The sequence below is a fragment of the Microcaecilia unicolor genome, chromosome 2 (assembly GCF_901765095.1).
Source record: "Microcaecilia unicolor chromosome 2, aMicUni1.1, whole genome shotgun sequence".
NCBI classification, from domain to species: Eukaryota; Metazoa; Chordata; class Amphibia; order Gymnophiona; family Siphonopidae; genus Microcaecilia; species Microcaecilia unicolor.
In genome coordinates this window covers 42,676,353-42,698,066 of record NC_044032.1, presented here as the reverse complement: position 1 = coordinate 42,698,066, position 21,714 = coordinate 42,676,353, and the positions used below count along the sequence as shown (strand labels likewise).

General features: G+C 42.3%; 1 protein-coding gene across 1 annotated transcript; it reads right to left on the bottom strand.

The window, feature by feature from the left end:
- Positions 1-1,017: 1,017 nt before the first annotated feature.
- Positions 1,018-20,935, bottom strand: LOC115462846 (urea transporter 2-like). The gene is given in 10 exon segments (XM_030192891.1): positions 1,018-1,891; positions 1,894-1,942; positions 5,964-6,013; positions 8,205-8,339; positions 8,426-8,573; positions 9,039-9,231; positions 13,339-13,467; positions 16,073-16,262; positions 20,465-20,639; positions 20,901-20,935. Coding segments are annotated over 10 exon segments (1,236 nt in total). The 5' UTR covers positions 20,934-20,935; the 3' UTR covers positions 1,018-1,757.
- Positions 20,936-21,714: the final 779 nt, after the last annotated feature.

Here is a 21,714-nt window from a genome sequence, read left to right as displayed (position 1 = left end):
ATCTTTTTTGAATGTTAAGTATAAAACTTTGTTGGAGGATTCCTTTGGCCATCAGGTTCCTCATTTTTGGCACTTCTTTCCCTCAGCTCGCCACACATCTTTTTCATATTTTACTTTTCCCAAGGATTTGAAGGATTGTCTTTTAAAAATATTCTTGGCTAACTGAATGTCATATAACTCTTTGTGACTTCAGAACCATGATCAGTGGGAGTTAGCAGGATACAAGAATTATATTACATTACATTACCTTACAAGGACTTAGCGAAGCTACAGGAATGGTCTGGGATTTGATAGCTAAGATTTTAATGCTAAAAAAATACAGGGTCATGCATTTGGGCTGCAAAAACCTGAGGGAATGGTACAGTTTAGGGGTGAAGAAATTTTGTGCACGAAAGAGGAGCGGGACTTGGGTGTGATCATATGTGTTGATCTGAAGGTGACCAAAGAGGCAGAAAAGGCAACAGTGAAAACTAAAAGGATGCTTGGGTGCATAGGGAGAGGAATGGCCAGTAGGAAAAAGGAGGTGATGATGCCCCTGTATAAGACTCTGGCGAGACCTCATTTAGAATATTGTGTACAATTCTGGAGGCTGCACCTTCAAAAAGATACAAACAGGATGGAGTCAGTCCAGAGGGTGGCTATTAAAATGGCCAGTGGTCTTCATGATAAAGCATATGGGGACAGACTTAAAGATCTCAATATGCATACTTTGGAAGAAAGGCAGGAGAGGGGAGCTATTATAGAGACATCTAAATACCTATGTGGCATAAATGCACAGGAGGTGAGTCTCATTCAATTGAAAGGAAGTTCTGGAACGAGGGGGCATAGGATGAAGTTGAAAGGGGATAGACTCAGAAGTAACCTGAGGAAATCCTTCTTCAAAGAAAGGATGGTCAATTTGTGGAACAGCCTCCCTGTACAAGTGGTGGAAATGAAAACAGTATCTGAATTCAAGAGAGCTTGGGACAAGCCCATAGGATCTCTAAGGGGGTGGGGGGGGGGGGGGGGGGGGTGATAGGGAGAGTAGCTGACATGGATGGGCAGACTGGATAGGCTATATAGTCTTTATCTACCTACATTTTTCTTATGAGTTCACTTTCATATGTGATATGGTAATCCTGAGTTAATCTAGCTGTTCTATGCTAGGCTTTCTTTGTTATTGAGTTGCAGGTCAATGTTTCTATTACAGCATAGATAATGTAATACTTAGTTTCCATATACAATTTTGACACTCTTTTCTTTTAATTCACATGCTCCGGGATCACATAAAGCTTTTGCCGAACAATACAAATAAAAAAACAATAAAACAAGCCTAAGTCATTTGTCCATATCTGGAAGACAACTTTTTAAAATATCTATTTTCCTTGCAGTATCCCAAAATCCTTCCGTTTTTGTTCAACAATATCAACAGGAGTCGGTAAGCGAAAAAAAGGAAAAACATCTATGGACCAAAAACAGTGTATGCAAAATAATAATAATAATTAAAAAAAACTTTCTGTAAAAATAAAGCATTATAGAACTTTCATACATTATAGAACTTTCATACATCCAAAAAATGATCAATTCTATAATGGACAAAAAGTACCACAGTGCTTGTTGAGTTATCTCAAAACTGTGAAATCAAACTGGCAGTCTGACCTTTTAGACTTTTTACCATTATGTTTTGCCTGAAACCTAAAACTGGCTCTAAGACACACTAGGGTGATACCTAAAAAAATAAAAAATAAAAACATAAGCGGTAGACTCTTGTTTTGCTTTCATAGCTCATTCATGTCCTTTCCTTTCTGGCTGGCTTTTCGCTGCTTCAGGTAATAGCTTCGATTGGCTTCTGGGTAGGTGACCTTACAGAGTGGTAGCTTGTAGATGGCTGAATTATTTGTGGTTATTAGTAAAAGGTTAATGCTGATAAGCAGAAAGGCCACGTACATGACGGCAATCCAACCTGAAAGCAGGAACACAATCATTTCGACAAGTTAGTGAGAGGTGCTTAAAATCACATGCTTAAAATCACTTTATCATATTAAAAGCTGCTGATGGAGCCACTCTGTGACCTTCAGCTCAGAACTCTCCTAAGTTCAATAACTGCACTTTTAAAACTGATTACAAAGCTCACTTAGGGGCCATTTTATTAAGCCGTGTAGGTGCCTATGTGCGCCCAACGTGCACCAAATTGAAGTTACTGCCCGGTTACCGCATGGCCCTTGTGGTAATTTCAATTTTGGCGCTAGGTCAATGGCTTGCAGTAAGGTCTGAGACCCAAAAATGGAAGCGCGGCAATTTTCGTTTTACCGCACGTCCGTTTTCAGCAAAAAAAAAAAAAAGGCATTTTGTAGGTGCGCTAAAAAATTATTCTGCGCGTACCCAAAACTCGCATTTACACTACCGCAGGCCATTTCTCAGTGCACCTTAGTAAATGGACCCCTTAGGGCTGACGTGGGCCTGTAGGACAGTGATAGTCTAATCACAGGATGTGATTGGCAGTAATATTAATGTACAGAAGCAATCCCCCTCATCATTAAAATGATTCCAAAATATAGAAATAGGCTTTTCTTAATTCTAAAGGGGTAATTTCAATTTCAATTCAGCTGGCGGTGGTCAGTGATTTTTTTTTTTAGCTGCTGTTGCCGACTTTACGGCCAGATATTCAATCCTGCGCCATGTCTGGGCACCGACAATGAATATCCAGGTACGTGCATTGGCCGGCACTTATTTAGGGGCTCTTTTGCTAAGCAGCGGTAGCCCAACGCAGGCTTACCGCTCGACAATCCAGAACTACCGCCGGCCCAATACGGGTGCCGGCGTAGTTACACCCCCAGTGAGCAGCATTTCAGGCACTAGCGGAAATATTTGGAAAATATTTCTGCAGGGGGTTACCCAGTGGTAATTGGGTAGTGCCATGCACTGCCTGGTTACTGCTGAGTTAGTGCGGGGGGGGGGGGGGGGGGGGCCCTTACTGCCACTTTAATGGTGGCGGTAAGAACTCCCCCTCCACATGGCCACACGTGAAGAGGAATCTTACCGCATGGCCATGTCTTATTTCGACCTTTTTACCCGCTGCAGTAAAAAGCGTCTCAGAAAGTGGCAAAAACGGCCCCTACTGCTAGTGCAGGGCCTTTTTTTACTGCAGCCTAGTAAAAGGGCCCCTTCGTTAAAGGCCAATATTCAGCCCTTTACCAGATTTTGGACAAAGGTAGGACTGTATTTTACACAGTCCGATTCGATGGGTTTTCTTTTCCAGTTCAATGCTTACTATCAGCACTTAAGGGCATAAATGCTGACTCCGCCCCAACTCCACCTACAGACCGCCCACAATGTAGCCAGTTTTGGCTTAGGTGGTTAGAGGGGATATTCAGCAGCACTATCTGGTTACATGCTGCTGAACATTCCCGGATAGTCCCACATAGGCAATGAAATAGGCAGGAGCCTCTCCTGCCCATTAAGGGCCAGATTCTATATACGGTGCCTAAAAAATCCCGCTGCGGGATCAAATGAGAAGCTAAGTCGTTTTCTATAAACTAAGTCGTTCTCTCTATATATACTTTTTGTATTATTTTGCTGCTTACACACATGGATGAGCACGATATGATTTTTTGAGCACAAAAAAGAATAAAAATATATTTTGGAGGTTTTTGGCCAATGATGGTTTAATGGCCCGTTGAGTGCTTAGGGTACGCTAGTGACAAGTTCACTTGAGCACCTGGGTTTTTTTTTAGGTCTTTTCCTCCTTTTGTTTTTAGAAGCATCTATGAGCAATGTATATTGTATTCTACAGTGTTTTGGAAGTATACATAAGAGTAGCCATACTGGGTCACACCAATGGTCCGTCTAGCCCAGTATCCTGTTTCCAAGCCAAGTATCTGGCAGAAATCCAAACAGTAGCAACATTCCATGCTACCAATCCCAGGGCAAGCAGTGGCTTCTCCATGTCTGTCTCAATAGCAGCCTATGGACTTTTCCTCCAGGAACTTGCCCAAACCTTTTTTAAACCCAGATACCCTAACTTCTGTTACTACATCTTCCGTTCATTGAGTGAAAAAATATTTCCTCCTATTTGTTTTAACAGTATTTCCATGTACCTTTATTGAGTGTCCCCTAGTCTTTGTACTTTTTGAAAGAGTAAAAAATTGATTCACTTTCACTCCTCAGATTTTCTCCATTGTCTGTCCATGTTTCTGCTCTTTGCAATCTCTGTCCTTTCATAGATGCCACCACCTGTGCTATCCTTCTTCATGCACTGGTCGTCACCAAACTTAATCACTGTAATATTGTTTATGCTGGTCTTTCATCTTCACGTATCAAGAAATTACACTCTGTTCAAAACACTGCTCTGCGCATACTTTCCGACGTCTGCCGTTTTGACCATATCACTCCTTTATTCAGACTTCAACATTGGCTTCCGATCACTTTTCGTATTCAATATAAGATTTTGATACTCATTTATAAAGTTTTTTTTTTCCGTTGCCCCTGCTTATGTTTCTTCTTGAATATCATACCTTACAGACCCTCACTTGTCCTGCTCTCCTCAACAGCTAACCAACTCTGCCCTGTCACATGCTGGAGTTCAAGCCACACGTCACTCTGCTTTCTTCTCACTGAGCCTGACCTTGTGGAACTCTCTACCTTTTACTTTCTTCAATCAACAGTCATACCAATGCTTTAAAATTGCTCTGAAAACCCATGTCTTCATTAAAGCATTTTCCAAAGCCCGTCCTTTTTTTTCATACTGTTTGGCCTGGCTGCCTGGATGACTTCTTTGCTCCCTGCTGTGCTCTTAATTTCTTTGTTTTCTGCTCTATTTACTATTTTCTATATATTTTTTTTTGTTACATTTGTACCCCACGCTTTCCCACTCATGGCAGGCTCAATGCGGCTTACATGGGGCAATGGAGGGTTAAGTGACTTGCCCAGAGTCACAAGGAGCTGCCTGTGCCTGAAGTGGGAATTGAACTCAGTTCCTCAGGACCAAAGTCCACCACCCTAACCACTAGGCCACTCCTCCACTGTTGCTACGTTGAGATTCTACATGGAATGTTACTATTCCACTAGCAACATTCCATGTAGAAGTCGGCCCTTGCAGATCACCAATGTGGCCGCGCAGGCTTCTGCTTCTGTGAGTCTGACGTCATGCACGTACGTGCAGGACGTCAGACTCACAGAAACAGAAGCCTGCGCAGCCTTCTACATGGAATGTTGCTAGTGGAATAGCAACATTCCATGTAGAATCTCCAATAGTATCTATTTTATTTTTGTTACAGTTGTACCCCGCGCTTTCCCACTCTTGGCAGGCTCAATGCGGCTTACATGGGGCAATGGAGGGTTAAGTGACTTGTCCAGAGTCACAAGGAGCTGCCTGTGCCGGGAATGGAACTCAGTTCCTCAGTTCCCCAGGACCAAAGTCCACCACCCTAACCACTAGGCCACTCCTCATAGTTCATAGTTGGAATTCTTTTCCTTATTTCATTTGATTTTATTTATACACCGCTTCGATATTACGGAATGCGGTATAGTAAATGATAATAAATTAAACTAAAACTGTGAAAATCAAAGTTCCCACTTCTCTCCATTCCTGAGCGCTGTTTGTTGTTGACACCCTTCACAGGAATGGCCTTGGACTGGCTTCTGTTAAAGGGCTCTTGCATTGTTCTGTCATTTATTTAACACTGGGGTTAAACAGTTCAAGCAAAGAAGAATTTACTGCATAATGAATGAGCCCCTTCATTGATCAAAAGGTCTGCACATCTCAAAGTTCAGCATTCCTCACCTGTGTTGTGCCCCAGTCTTAACCATTCAACTATTTGGATAAATCAGGAGAGGCGTGTAGTGAGTTTACAAAAGAGCAGTGGGGGGGGGGGGGGTGATTGAATTAAGTGACATATTTCGGAATTCTTTAATTGTGGTGCATTGGAAAACAGGGAAACGTAAGGGCAGCATTACAAATGTTAATCAGATCGCTTAACACTTACCACAGACATCATATTGCCAAGAGCAGCCCCCAGATATGCACAAAATAATGCTGTGAAAAGAGCAAAAGAAATGAGTGAGAACACTGGATTAGAAATGCCAAGGGATGACATTTAAATTCTGTTCTTTCTGTTCTTCTGCTTGGGGGTCTGATCTTTGTACTAAGCACTTTTTTCTTTATTCAACACGTACCCCCTAGTTTCATAAAAGTCGCCAAAAATTGTGCTTGCAAATTTTGGGCATGTTCCCAATTTGCACACACCATTTAATTGACTAACGAGCCAATCAGTGCTAATAATTAGCTTTTTTATCACGCAATTGCCAAGTGGAATCAATTAAGATGTATGCATGTACATTGAGGTGCAAGACCAATGAGGAAATTTTAGGCGCATCCCAAAAAAGGGGGGGCATGGAAATGGGAGGGTCATGGGCAGTTTGGGATGGATCATGGGTTTAGTTTTGGGTTACGTGCGCAATTTAGGTGGGGGCATTTGCAGCACGTTTTTGTAGGTGCAAATGGATGTGCCTAAATTTAGGCAAGATCCCCGGGTCTTAAGCAGTATTCTTTAAACTGCATCTAACTTTCAGTGTGGCTTATAGAATAGCGTTTAAGCATTTTTTTTTTAATGATGATTTTTTAGGCGCAAATTATAGAATTCACCCCATAATTTAAAAATGAATGCTTCCAGTCCCATGAGGGCAAATCTATAAAGAGGCGCCTACATTTGGGTACCCAAAGGAAGCCTATGTGCAGCCTGCTTTATAACAACACTAGTAAAAAAAAGCCCATTTCTCATTGAAATGAAACAGGCACTAGCAAGGTAATGACCTTCTGCCATTAATGTTATCCCCCTCCTCTACCCCTTCCCCCCTCATCTCAGGACTCCCCCTGTCATCTCAGGACCCCCCTCCCCCTGTCATCGCAGCACCCCCTTCCTCCCTCTCTCTCGTCTCAGGACCCCCCTCTGTTCAGGCCCCCCCTCCTCTGATGTCCGCGTCCCCTCTCCTCCCATTTCTGTCAGCCAGCGCCTCCTTCCCTCTGTCTCTGTGGCCATTAGCGCCAGACTAGCTCCTGTATTTGCTCCCACCGAATGATCAGAGCTGACGAGCACGTCAAACAAAGAACTCGCTGGCTCTGAGCACAATGAGCATGCAAAGAAGGCCTCCCTCATTTCTCCCCAATACTCAGTGGGTAGCGCGCCAAACAAGGGTGCTCCTCCCTCAGCAAACCCTATGCCAGCTCAGAGCTGGCATTAGGGTTGTGCTGAGCCGTGGGGAGGAATAGGGAGACCATGTTCTAGTGGCTGTGATTTAGCTGTGTCGGCCAGGTTGTGGCTGATTTGCTTTCCCCTAGACCCTGTGGCTGCCCTGCTCTGCCCGCCTGGGTGCAAAAACTCCTAACACTGTCATGAAAACTGTGGCTGATCTGTTGACTCCTGGATCCTGTGGCTGCCCTGCTCCGCAAAAGAAAAACAAATATCCACATGTGATCCTTCAAGGTCATCAGCTTATAGCGTAAGAAATACCAGATCACGTCAGATCTCCAGAAGTACTGGTCCAATCCCAAACAGGCAGGCCCGTACCGTGCTCTGGAAGTGGCAAGAGTCAATAGGACAGCCCTTCCTCCCTTTCCCTCCTCTGCTCAGTGTTCTATTGAACGCATGCCCAGGCACAATCCTCCTGCAGTTGTCCCTAATGCTCAGTGCTAACAATGCGCCTAAACTCTTCCACCCGCATAACTCTTATATAACAGATCTTTGTCGACAGCAAGCAGTGACTGATACACACTGCTCACACCGGCCCCACAGCCTTCCCTCTGACCTACTCCCACCTATGTGGAAACAGGAAGTTGCATCAGAGGGAAGGTTGTAAGGCCAGCATGAGCACTATTTAAAAGGTATGCGGGGTGGGTGGGGGAGGGAGGGTGTTTTAGAAACCGTATGGCATGCAGGCGGGCGAGAGAGGGATAGACTGAATCGCCTGTGGGGAGGAGCAGTGCTATGTCCCCCTCCCCCCCGCCATGAGTCCCGTCTCATGTACCAAACGTTTATTCATCATCTATTGTCATAAGCATAAGTTTGATTTTCCTTTTACCTTCCTACCAGATAGACCAATCAGAACAGAGTCATGGTTAGGAGCACTAAGACATTCGGGCAGTCCATATCACACCTAATATGAACAAGATCAAATGCTTCATTTGTTTGTGATCTTTTAAAAGGAATGTCCATCATGGAGATACATACCACAAGCCACAGCCAGTAAATGCGTCTGCCATGTGAGTGCATAAAACATTCCCCCTACTGCGATGCAAGCAAGCACAGAATTGTATCCCCAGAGCCCAAAGTAGATATTCTTGAAAGGTATGGCTAAGCTCAGTCCTAAAGGGAAGCAAAATGAAGAAAGATGTTAGTGTTATAGAAAGCCATTTTTCTGCTCAAAGGCAGGCCTGGCAATAATCAAATACCTGCTAACATGCCCACTGTTGATCCAATGGCACCGTGCAAGCAAATGACTGGTGAAGATATGAACAATGCAACCAGGAAGAGGCCACCAGTCCAGGCATTATCACAGCCGTACACCTGGCCAACTCCGACTGGGATGGACTTCAACAACTGCAAGTTCAAACAACAAAACATAGCAGCAAAAGGTTATATATCCAACTGGCTTAAATCATGATTCAATCTTGTAACCATGTGATGGGTGCAGTTATGTATTTATTTATTTGTTGCATTTGTATCCCACATTTATTGTTTCTATTCTTAAAAGCAGACCTGTCTGGGGGGGTACTATGAACCGCACTTGAAAACCTCTGGAGAACATGACTAGCAGAAACTGATTGAAGCACATTTTAGAATGAAAATGTCAAGCAGATATTTTCTAACATACAGACTAGAACTACACTTGTAAACTCACGAAACTCTTTGCCTGTTTTGGTACATTCCGCTTGCTCATTTCTACCTTCCTGATCTAGGTCCTACTTGATCTGTGATCTTCTTTCTACCTCTTATGCCACTAAGGTTGTACCTGTCCTGGAGTAAAACAGACAAGAAAAAAACTTTGTTTCTTCATTGACATACCAGTGGCACTTGCAAGTCAGACCAAGTAATGTTTGGAGTTGCTGAGATGGGTTCAAAGGAGACTGTGGGGAAGAAGAGATTGTAGTGTCCAGTTGCAGCCATATGTAGACACACAGCAATGTTGAAAGGTAGTGTAAAGACTGGAAGATCCCATTTGCTCAATATCGAAGCCAATGCACTTGAGAGAATTGGACTGAAAGGCAAAGACAGACAAAATAACCGCTATGAACACTGTTAATATGTGTCCCAGCTTGAGACCCATCCACTGGAATAGTGGTAGGCCAAGTTACATATCTTAAACAGCTGAAAAGCACTGAATAGGCCTGAGAATCAGCTGATGGCCTTATAGCAGAGAGCCTGCAAGAGCAGGACTGCTTGGCGAGTCTTATTGAAACCAGGTACAACTTTCAAATTGAGTGTAACACTTAAGATGTAGAAAATAATGACAAAAATGGTAAAAAGGTTGGTTTCTAAGATGGAGTCTGTCTTTGTAAAATGGCTCCCAGAATCACAAGATACAAAGACGCAGATCTCTCTCAATATTAGGAAAGAGGTTTTACAAGTGTTGAAATTGGCATTATGAAGAAATCTTAGAAAGGAGGGGCAGGTGGGCACCTGACCTGTGGTTAAGTATGATTCAGAGATGAAGAAAGAATAGAAAAAAGTCCCTCTCCAATTGAGTTGTATGTACTGAAAATGCTATATAAGAGCTGGCCATCAGAGCTATCGTCGGAGTCCCTCCCCAACTTGGATCGGACAACGGTGAAGCTCTGGCCGGTTGAACCCAGAATCTGACTGATGTATGCACCAACTTGAAGTCCTGATTTGGGTGAGAATAAAAGACTATTTCTTTCACTAAACTGCTCCAGTCTCAGTTTCAATCTCTTCTCTTTAAACTGTTTCACAGACACACAAGTAAAATTCTATCTCACTATTCTCTAGTCTCTGTGTTAATTTCTCTGTTTCATTTCACACCTTATATCACCTAAATAGACTATCTTTTAAACTCTAGTACATCATGTGGGAGAATAGATGCCCTAGGATGTCCTTGGAAATTAGGAGTCAGAAAACAGAGGTCATATTTAGGAGACTTATTATGAGCCTTCTGAAACCCTCTCTCCACCTCCGTGGGCAAGGGTCCTGCGGGGGTCTAGAGAAGGGTAATTAAAAACAACACATTTATGAATAAGTTACCCCCTTTCACAAAGCTGTGCCAGTGGCTGCTGTGTGGTAATGCCGACACAGCCCATTCACTTTGGATGGGCTGTGTCGGCATTACTGCACTGACAGCCGCTAGCCTGGCTTTGTAAAAGGGTGTGTGTGTGTGTTATAGAATTAACCATTGGAAATTTTCAATCCTTTTGACATACGATTGCAATTCTAAGATCTGACTGTGATGTGGCAGTGTCTCCCTTGATCAAGTCTTCAATAAAAAAAACTATCTGCAACACCAGTATTCATTTCAAGAACAGCTAAAACGTATAGGTTCCAAAAAGTAAATAAAAATAATGAGGAGAACCACTATGAAAGGGAAGAAGCTGGAAAACTAAGTTGTTACCTGGTTAGAGTGCCCTGAATGAAAATTGTCCCCTGCAGTGTCATTAGCCCCTGAATTCTATAAAATCGGAAAAAAATTGCACATGCAAATGTGGGCACGCGTGCAATTTAATTGAAGAATGAGGCAATTAGTACCGATAATTGAGATCTTAACAAGCAATTATTGGTGCTAATTGGATTTAATTAAAATTTTATACATGGGTCCGAAAAGGAGGCGTGGCCATGGGTGGTTCGGGGGTGCTTCTTTAATTTACACGTGTTGTTATAGAATAAAGGGGATCTGTGCTTAATTTAGATGCAGGGAGTCACACCAAGGTTTCGCTGGTGTAAATGGTCATGCCTGACTATAGTTGCAGTTCCCAGTGCTAAGCGCTGTTCTATAAATTATGCCTAACTTTAAACAGCGTTTATAGAATAGTGCTTAGCACTATTTTTTGGGCACCGATTTATAGAATTCAGTCCTATTTGTGTGCAGGGCCTTTCACATCACACACATTTCCAAACGGATTAAAACGAGGCATTTGGGGAGGAGGGGTATTTAGGCTTGGGGAGTAAACAGTTCATGCATGCCTGAATTTATAAGTGTTTTGCTCTTAGTCCACTGCCTTCAGAAATAGCAGGTGTAAAGTACGAGGTCACTTGGTACCCACATGCCATTTAGACAATTTTCAGAGTTAAACTGCTTGCATGATTTGCCTTCGAAAATTAGCTAGAAAAGTACCCAGGGGCAATTCTATAAGTGAGAGTGCCTGCATTTAAGTGCCCGGACACAGCACAGTGAGACCCCTATCCTATAATGGCATCTGGACACCCAGATTCTAATACTGAATATTAGTGTAACCCAGCATCGGCGTGCCTTACATTTAGTGATGCACAGTTACACGCCATAGACCTGGCGTAACTGCTGATGCCTAAAGGTGGCAAGGATGTGTCTAACTTACAGTGGACCTGGGAGCCTTGCCATGTCCCACTCATGCTCCACCCACATATACACCCACATGTATTCGAGTGCTATAGCACTTACAAGCGCAGCAGCCCCCTTACAGAATAGTGCATTGGGTGCTTAGGTGCATACGTGCTAATTTTCTCTGCACTATGGATGCAAAGGGGAACATTCCTATGTAACTACACGCAATTTAGCAAGCCAATTAGTGCCAATAATTGGTTAACAAGCAATTATTGGCACTAATTAGATTTAATTGGGATGTAAATTTAGGCACGGGATCTGCCACTAAATTTATGGGTGGTCCAAAAAAAGAGGGTGCAGATATAGGAGGGTTATGGGCATTTCAGGGCAGACTAGGGACATGGTTTTGAGTTATACACGTAATTATAGAATATGGGTGCTCTGGTGTAAATTAAGCCACGGGCATTTGCACCACGTTTTCATTGGTGCAAATGGCAGCACCTAAATTTACATGCAATCTCTCCGCTTATGTATTATTCTATGAACCGTGCCAAACTTTAGGCACAGCTTATAGAATACCACTTATGTGGTTTTTTTTTGGCTCTGATATTTTTGGCGCCATTTATTGGATCTAGTTCAATTTGCTTAGGGCATAAATACAAATGGTACTATATAGATGGGACTCCCAGTTCTGTGTGTACTTTAGAGACCACTGTAAGTTATGTGCTAAAGTGCTGCATTTAGGTGTGCACATTTTCATCTACTATTGACATAGCATAAGTGGAAATGCCTAACTGTAGGCACATAGATGCCAATTTATGCAGTATTCTATAATTGAATCTTATTTATTTATTTTAGTTACATTTATACCCTGCGCTTTCCCACTCATGGCAGGCTCAATGCGGCTTACATGGGGCAATAGAGGGTTAAGTGACTTGCCCAGAGTCACAAGGAGCTGCCTGACGTGGGAATTGAACTCAGTTCCTCAGGACCAAAGTCCACCACCCTAACCACTAGGCCACTCCTCCACTGTTGCTACTATTTGAGATTCTACATGGAATCCGTGTAGAAGTCGGCCCTTGCAGATCACCAATGTGGCCGCACAGGCTTCTGCTTCTGTGAGTCTGACGTCCTGCACGTACGTGCAGGACGTCAGACTCACAGAAACAGAAGCCTGCGCAGCCTTCTACATGGAATGTTGCTAGTTGAATAGCAACATTCCATGCAGAATCTCAAAGAGTAGCAACATTCCATGTAGAATCTCCAATAGTTTCTATTTTATTTTTGTTACATTTGTACCCTGCGCTTTCCCACTCATGGCAGGCTCAATGCAGCTTACATGGGGCAATGGAGGGTTAAGTGACTTGCCCAGAGTCACAAGGAGCTGCCTGTGCTTGAAGTGGGAATTGAACTCAGTTCCTCAGGTCCAGAGTCCACCACCCTAACCACTAGGCCACTCCTTTTCAGTAGTAGCTCAAGGTGAATTACATTCAGGTACACTGGATATTTCTCTGTCCCAGGAGGGCTCACAATCTAAGTTTGTACCTGAGGCAACAGAGGGTTAAGTGACTTGCCCAAGATCACAAGGAGCAGCAGTGGGATTTGAACCAGCCACCTCTGGATTACAAGACCGGTGCTCTAACCACTAGGCCACTCCTCCACTCCACTCTTGGCATGCTGCATCTAGGTGCCTAACTTTGGCATCCCGTTATTGAGTTGCCGCCATACTGTGCAGCAATAAAGGTTATTAATAATCATTTTAACAAATTTAAGGTGCTCAGGAAAAGCTGATGTTTGCATACAAGCTATTCACAAAATAAGCTATGACATACATACCACGTCATGGACATGATGGCAACAGGAAACAGAAGCCACCAGTACCAGTCTCCCTTATGAGAGAACACAGCCATCAGCAGACCTACTAGGATCCCATTGTAGCCATGAAGTCCTGCTGCTATGGCTGATCTGTGTGAGAGAAAATAATGACATTTACTGCACTGAAGATATATTATTTCTGCAATAGTTCTTTTGGATGTATTTATACAAGGTTTTCCACAGAGAGATCCACCCTTGAGAAACCATGACCTTTAGAAACTCTTCATTGAACTCACACACATTCTTTCAGTTCTTGCGGGAGACTTCAAGACCGGAACATGTCCTTTAATTGGTAATAGTAGAAACTATGCTGTATATCATTGACTCGACACGGACCATGTTTCGGCATTCAGTTCCTGCATCAGAGGTCATGATACTGTACCTTCAAAAATGAAGAAGAGGTAGCCCACCGCCGGGGCTCCAAATAGTAATTGTTGACCTTTAAAGCAGTCAATACTCTAAAGTTGCGGTGTCTCTTTGTTCTACAGACACCAGAATGCTAAAGACTTGACTGCATTAAAGGTCAACATTTTTGAAGGTACAGTTTCATGACCCATGATGCAGGCACTGAATACTGAAACACGGTCCGTGCCGAGTCAATGATGTACAGCATCGTTTCTACTATTACCAATTAAAGGACATGTTCCAGTCTTAAAGGCTCCTGGTGCTTTTTGGTTTGTAGTGTTTGATTTGTACTTTGTATCCCTCTCTGTTTTTGCAAATCAACATATCCAAAGGGACCTTTATGTTGCATGGTCAACACTAAGGGTCAGATTAAGTTACTTGCCTAAGGGGCTGACCGCTGCCAGTGCTAAACACGGAAATTCAATGCCAGGCCACACATAGTAGCGGTCCTACTTATGTGGTTAACCTGGTCGGTTAAGTTCTAGCTGGCCAAGTGCTGATTCTACCCTGGAACACCCCCAAAATAGCCAATTTTGAGTTCAACAGTAACCAATTATTCGCAGCAGTGCTAACAAGTACCACTGAAAATTAGCAGTGAGCCCAGAACAGGTAATTTAACCAGCCAGGAGCCATTTCTGCCTGGTCAAATCATGTTGAATATCAACCCCTAAATTTCCAAAGAGTGCGCAAATTTGGGCACTCAAGTTATAGAACAGTGCCAGTTGCACAGCTAACTTGTTAAATTAGGTGCCAATTGGCCTTAAGGACCAATAACAGCACTTAAGGGCCAGTTTCTATATAAGGCGCATTAAAAATCCATGCAGTTCCGCCTAAGCATGATCTATAAGCGGCACCAAGATTTAAGTGCAGTATATAGTTGATATCCCAGCACCTAAAACTACGCATCTCTATTTACACCAAAGAAAACATGGCATAAATCCCTGCATGTAGATTTACGTGCATTGGCCATATTCTATAACTACGCGTGTAAATTTGAGAATGCCCACAGAACGCCCATTTCCCCACCCATAGCCCCATGCCAGTTTTAAACTGAGTGCATTAGAACTTAGGCGCAGTTCACTACAGAATCTGCTTAGCGAATTGTGCGCGTAAACTCTATTGCCAATTAGTGCTCATTATTGCTTGTTAGGTGCTGTTAGGTGCTTGTTAGCTGGTTAAGCCAATTAAGTTATGCACATTATTATAGAATATGTCTGGATTTTGGCACAGATCTCTAGGTGCCCTATATAGAATCTGGGGGTAAGTGGTGTTAATTGGCACTAATTTGTAGCCATGTGCGTAACTGCACTTAAGTGCTATTTTATAAAGTAACCACCCAATATTCAACGCTATTTAACCGGTCAGAACGGCTGCTGACTGGTTAAATAGTGCTTAATCAGCTATCCACTGATATTCAGCGGGGGACAACCAGCTATCCCCCGCTGAATACCCCCCGGTTAGCAGCTAACAGCTAGCCAATTATATTGCATGATATATCTGGCTGTCTACCGATTTTTAAAGCGGGGTTAGCAGCCATATTTGGCAGCGTCAAACCCTGGAATATCTTTGGCCGGTTTGAGGATAAACCGGCTAAGTCTGAATATCAACTTTGCCAGTTATCTTCAAGCTGGCCAAAAATCTCCCGGATATTCAATGTCGGTCACTGGAAATGGCACCATCTATAGAATCCAATGAATCTAAGTGAGTTGTGCACATCATTTATAGAATAGCATTGAGCACTCAGCACTTACACACATGAGTATACACTCACTTGTTTGCTACTATTCTATAAATTTACGTGACTATTGGGCTGAGTGAAGTTTATTAAGAAATTTTATTTATTTTATTTTTGTTACATTTGTACCCCGCGCTTTCCCACTCATGGCAGGCTCAATGCGGCATCTGGTGTCTCATTTCTGACACATTCAACCACTCAAGGAGGTCATGCTTCAGTATGCAGAATGAAATATGATTTCTTAGTATGGCATTTCAACATTTGACCTGACTGATTCATTTGGTGGGGCCATTTATAAAGGTGCATTAGCGTTTTTAGCACACGCAAAAAATAAATGCGTGCTAAAAGTTAGAGATGTCCATATATTCCTATGGGCGTCTCTAGCGTTTAGTGTACACTAATGATTAGTGCAATCTAAAAACGCTACTATGCCTTTGTAAAAGACCCCCTTGGCTCTCAAAGAGACAAAAGCCGTATTTAGTTTTACACTTTAGGCCAATCTTTTCCATTGCATGAAGTTCCAGTAGAAATGTGGGTTAAATAAGAGGGTATTACCTGTCTTGACTAAGAATAAGTGCTGTTAAAGTTGACATGACAGTTCCCAAACATCCCGCAATGGCCCACCAAGGGTTCTGCAAAAACAACCCTGCTATAATGATAAGTCCACTGAGAGGATTGTTGACAAACATCACCTGGGATGTTCCTCTCAGTACCCAGTCGATGAACTGGAAGATTACAGGTTTATCTGAAGGAAGAGTAAAAAATGATTGACTTATTAGTTAACAAAAAAGAAAAAAAAAAAAAAAGCTTCCACAGGAAATTAACAAGCAACAAACCAAAAGCTGACGTCACCAAACCACAAATGTTCAAGACCACAAGCCTAAATGAAATCCAATAGGCATAAAAATGAAGTCCATCAAATTTATTAGTTCAAAATTGGTGAAACCTCAATCCATTGGAAGAAATAAGATCCAACAAGGGCTGTGTTTCAGCACGCAGATATTCTTCAGGGATATATGGATATAGCGCATATAAAAGGAGGTACCATTCAAATTGAGGACAACCTTTTTCCCTTCCTAACCACTAGCAAACAATGACGTGCTCATACAGTTTTACCAACTCAAATTACCATCCAAGTCACTAATTCAAGTTTGGTGCCCTAACACAGCGATAACTAAGTCACTGCGGGCTCTATAGTAATGAGTTGCAAAACATGTAAATGTATGTAAAGCAGCTCATTACTATATAAATACATTATTGCAGCTTGTGGTGTGAACTGGATACACACTGCGAGTTGTGACATAGCCTATAAATAACTCCAGCTAAAGGCAGGGGTTATTTTACCACCTGGGAGCATCAGGCCTTAAAACTGTGAATTGATGCTCTCAGAGTGCAACTTAAAGGAGACATGGTACTGACCTTCTCACACCCAATCATCTCACAACTCCCCGATCATAAGCCCCACCCCAATCATCCCCTACACTGCTGGTCAGAAAGGTCCACTCCCGTCAGTAGGCCTAACCTTCAAAAGCACCCCACCCAACCACCTTGGTCATACTGTTAATCACCCGGTGGTGATCATCAGTCACTCCTGCCCTTGCTGGAGCCTCTGACAAAACGGCACCCCTAATGGTAGCTTCACATTATTGCTACCAGAGGTCATGTTTCTGCATAAGGAAATGGCTATAGCAGTAGCTACAGATGTCATTTTGTCAGAGGTACCAGCAAGGGCAGGAGCAACTGAGGATCGCCCCAGCCCCAGGACTCACTACACCACCAAGGACTTAATGGTTAGGGAGGGTGCTTTTGGAGGTTGGCCTTCTGATAGAGTTGAGGCTTATAGATGAGGGGTGAGCTTTTCTGACTGGTAATGTGGGAGATGATTAGTGTAGTGGGGCTTGTGATTGGGTGGGGGGGGGGGGGGGGTTGTGGGATGATTGGAGGAGTTGGGGTTTATGACTGGCAGTGTGGAGTATGATCAGGATTGGGAGGGACAGCACTGTGGACCCTTTAAGTTGTGGTCTGAGAGCATTGGGCCATGACTTTGAGGCTTGATGCTTCCAGGCTGCTAGAATAATGCTGCTTGTGAGAGGGCTCACAAGCAGTGTTATTCATTTATTATGGTAGTCAGCAACCTGCAGTAATCTGATTCCACAGATTCCTGACTACCATGATAAATCCAGGTGCGGTAAAAGCTGGCCTTTTATCGTGCCTTGATAACTTCCCTCTGAATTTTGCATAGGTCATATCTAAGTCCAGAAAGGGTTGCCCAAGTTGGTACATTAATACTTTGAACTATAATTTATAAATGGCTGTCTGGCCATGGAGTCATTTATAAAATACTCATATAGGTATAGAAAAAAAGTGTATTTGGTGGTACATACAGTGGGAACAATTATATTACCAAAACATTTCAAAACCAAGCAGCATCACTCAGAACTTTGTCTATGTCAAGTAATGTCACTAACGTGTGTAAGCAACAGATTTTCCTTCCTACGTGTGTCAGCATGCCACCTACTTATGTAAGTGTGTAAATGGTGTATTTTCTAAATTTGAATATAAGATGTTCAACCACAATCACTTGTGACTCAGTGTAGCTATAACTGCTGACCTGGAAAACTTTCAAAATACATGTGCATTGCTATTGCACTACGGAATATATTCAAAGTCCACCCAAACCACCCAGACATGCATGCTTTAATTCTTTGCATGCCATGGCATACATGTATGAGCAGTGCCTGCTCTAAAATGACTACATGTATGCATGCGTTTTACTTGTGTAAATGGATGGATTTTAAAGAGCATAAACCTCCTAAAATCTCCTCTTTAGACTGAAAGCCCTTTTGGGTAGGGATAGATTACTGTAGTTGTAGTTGGAAAAATAAGCAATGAAACCCAAACTACGGATATAATACTTGGCTTGTGGGCATTTATACTTTGGCAAATCCTTCAATTTGTAGACTAGATTGAACAGTGTATAAATTGTCTAGGTTAGAAAATGGACATTTAGGTGCATGTGTACAGAATTGATTTAGTGGACAGAGAGCCTTTTATGAAATACACCTGGAATCCTATTCTAGAAAGGATGTGGAGAGGGGAATCCAGATGTCTAGACTGGAAAATGGAGAATTTCTACAGAACCTATTGTAACATAGACAAAAGGATGTCGAGGAGTGCATGTCTATGCCTCTCCATGTCCAGCTAGGGATTAAAGTGGCCACTTTTGAGCCCAGGGCCTTCAGAGCTGAAGCTAGAATCCATAGCTTCTGCTACCACTAGACACCAGGTACTACTAGTAAAGCCAGGGGAATCTTCTGGGTGGGGTTTGGGGGGGGGGGGCGAAGGAGATTTAATATTATAGGGGGATATTGATGGACGCCTGTTGTATGGAGACTTGATGCTGAGGGTGGGTGAATAGATGTTGGGGTGGGGGGGGAATTAGTGTTGCTGAGGGAGATCGGATGAGAGGGGTGGAGATAAGTGTTGTTGGGAAGGGGGGGGGCAGAAGAATAGTTGTTCCCGGGGGTGGAATCAGGCAGTAGTGACGCATGCCTCTGGGCAGATGTAAATGTTGATGTCTATGGAGTTGATATTCAATGCAATGTAACCAACCAGAAAAAGTTCCTGACAGGTTAAATGGTTAAATTACTTGTGCAAGGCTATCCACTGATATTCAGTGGTAACATAGTAAATGACAACAGATAAAGACCTGAACGGTCCTTCCAGTCTGCCCAACAAGCTAAACTTATTTTATATGGTAAGTAATGCTTTATATGTATATCCCGTCTGTGCCCTGAGAAAGGCAGGGACAAATCAAACAACATCCAAGACTTGACATGAGTCGTGTTTTGGCCTAAAAAGGCCTTCTTCAGTAGTCTTCTATTGGACGCTTGAACTCTCCGGAGTACAAACTAGAAAAAGGTAATGGCAAAAACTATCCTTTTGAACTGAGTGGTCACCACTCAGTTCAAAAGGATAGTTTCTGCCATTACCTTTTTCTAGTTTGTATTCCGGAGAGTTCAAGCGTTCATACATTTATTTGATAGAAGCAAGCAGCAAGGTATCAGATAACATATATATTTCATTAAGGCTGCTTAGAATTATTTATTATTATTATTATTATTTATTGCATTTGTACCCCACATTTTCCTACCTTTTTGCAGGCTCAATGTGGCTTACAGAGTAAGGTTATGATAAAGTCAATACATGATTTAAATACAGTTGATCAAAAGCTGGGGTAAAAGAGGATTTAGATGTTGGGTAGGTTGTGTGAGAGGTGATTTTGGTGTGCTTGGGTAGATTAAGGGATGATATGTATCACTGAGGTTGACTTTTGTAAGCTTTGTTGAAGAGGTGTGTTTTCAAAGAATCTTCATACATCCAGTAGAAGACTCCTGAGGAAGGCCTTTTTAGGCCAAAACATGACTTGTGTCGAGTCTTGGATGTTGTAATAAAGCCACAATATTTTGGCCATCATCTGCTGCTCTATTTTTTCTCACACTCGCTGTGTTTGATTTGTCTGTAGAACTAATTAAAAGTCATCTTCCAAAACTCAAACTTTCTGCAGTTGGAGGTGACTTTGAACACCAGAAATATACCCACAAATCTCCATTCAAGTTCTCTCCCACAATCCAAATTGAAACCAGAATTTATGGAGAGGTATGCAAGACTTTAATTTTTCAAGGTATGTGTGTATTGCCTTTCTAAAATAAGGTATATACTTTGAAGGACTGCCCAAACCGCTCTCAGGACATGCCTCTTTAAAGTTTCTGCACGCTGTGGCACATGAATATAAGCAGCACCTGTTCTCAGATTTGTTACTTACATGTACATGCAAATTTACACATATATACGCACTTTTTACATATGCAAGTGGTGCATAACTCTTTAAACATTGGGCACTCTGTCCTGTAATAAAAAAAGTGCTGCTTTTATGAGTTCCTTTACCTTTCATCCAGTTTCCAAATGGTTTCATTTCCCCTGAAATATGCTTAATTCCATTCCAGATGACTCTTACAACCTTATTGGAATTATTTGTAAATGTGGGTTGTTTCTCTTCTTCCTTCCGTGGAATGGAAACAGCATGGTGTTTCTCCATATTTTCTGATTCTTCCAGAAGCTTCTTAAAATTTAGAGATAGAAACAGAGACATATAGACACATACAAAAAAGTAGGCAGATAAAGATTAAATGACCTACCCAGTCTGCCCATTCATGCCATCTGCTCTCCCTATCACTCCATTAGAGATCCTATATACACTTGTCCCAAGCTCTCTTGAGTTCAGATACTGCTACTTCCACCGGAAAGCTGTTCCACGAGTTCACCACCCTTTCCGTGAAGAAGTATTAAATGTCTCATACGCTTTATGATGAAGACCACTGACCATTTCAGTAGCTGCCCTCTGGACCGACTCCATCTTGTTTATATCTTTTTGAAGGTGCGGTCTCCAGAATTGTACACAATATTCTAAATGAGGTCTCACCAGGGGCATCATCACCTCCTTTTTCCTACTGGCCATTCCTTTCTGTTAGGAAAGTAAATAAAAGGAAAAGGAAAAGAAGGCCACTTTAGTTCTCAAAAGTAATAGCTTACAATATCTGGAAAGGCTAGGAGAAGCTGGTAAAGTAGTCAGGAAAGCAAAGATGCAAAAGTCGCCATTGAAGACATTCTTTGTTCAGCTGGTTTTTGGTGATTTGAGACTGGGAATTTGACATTGACTGTTGGTCATGTTCTCATGTTCTTTACCTTCATTCTTTTCTCTTTGGCTTGAGTGTTTATCTTTCCTATGACATTTTGTAGTTCTTTTCTGTTTCTTATTGATTTTGTATTTGTAAACTGCTTTGATTTGCAAGTCATTTAACAGCAGTATATCAAGAATAAGTAACCTAACCTAACAATCTAATACGGTAAAGTGTAGGACAAAACATTCTTTTAGATATGCTAATGATAGGAGGAAGTACAAAAGTGGCATTGTGAGGCTCAAGGCTGAAAGGGAGGAATAAATAGAAGCTTATAAGGATGAGACAGAACTGCTTAACAAATTTTTCTTTTCTGTGTTCACAGATGAAGGGCCGGGAGTACAGCAGAAAACCAACACAAATAGGAATGGAAGTGTGGTAGACCCTGAATGATTTTCAAAATACTGTGTGAGGAATTAGCTAACTAAAGGTAGACAAAGCAACAGGGTGGAATGAGAT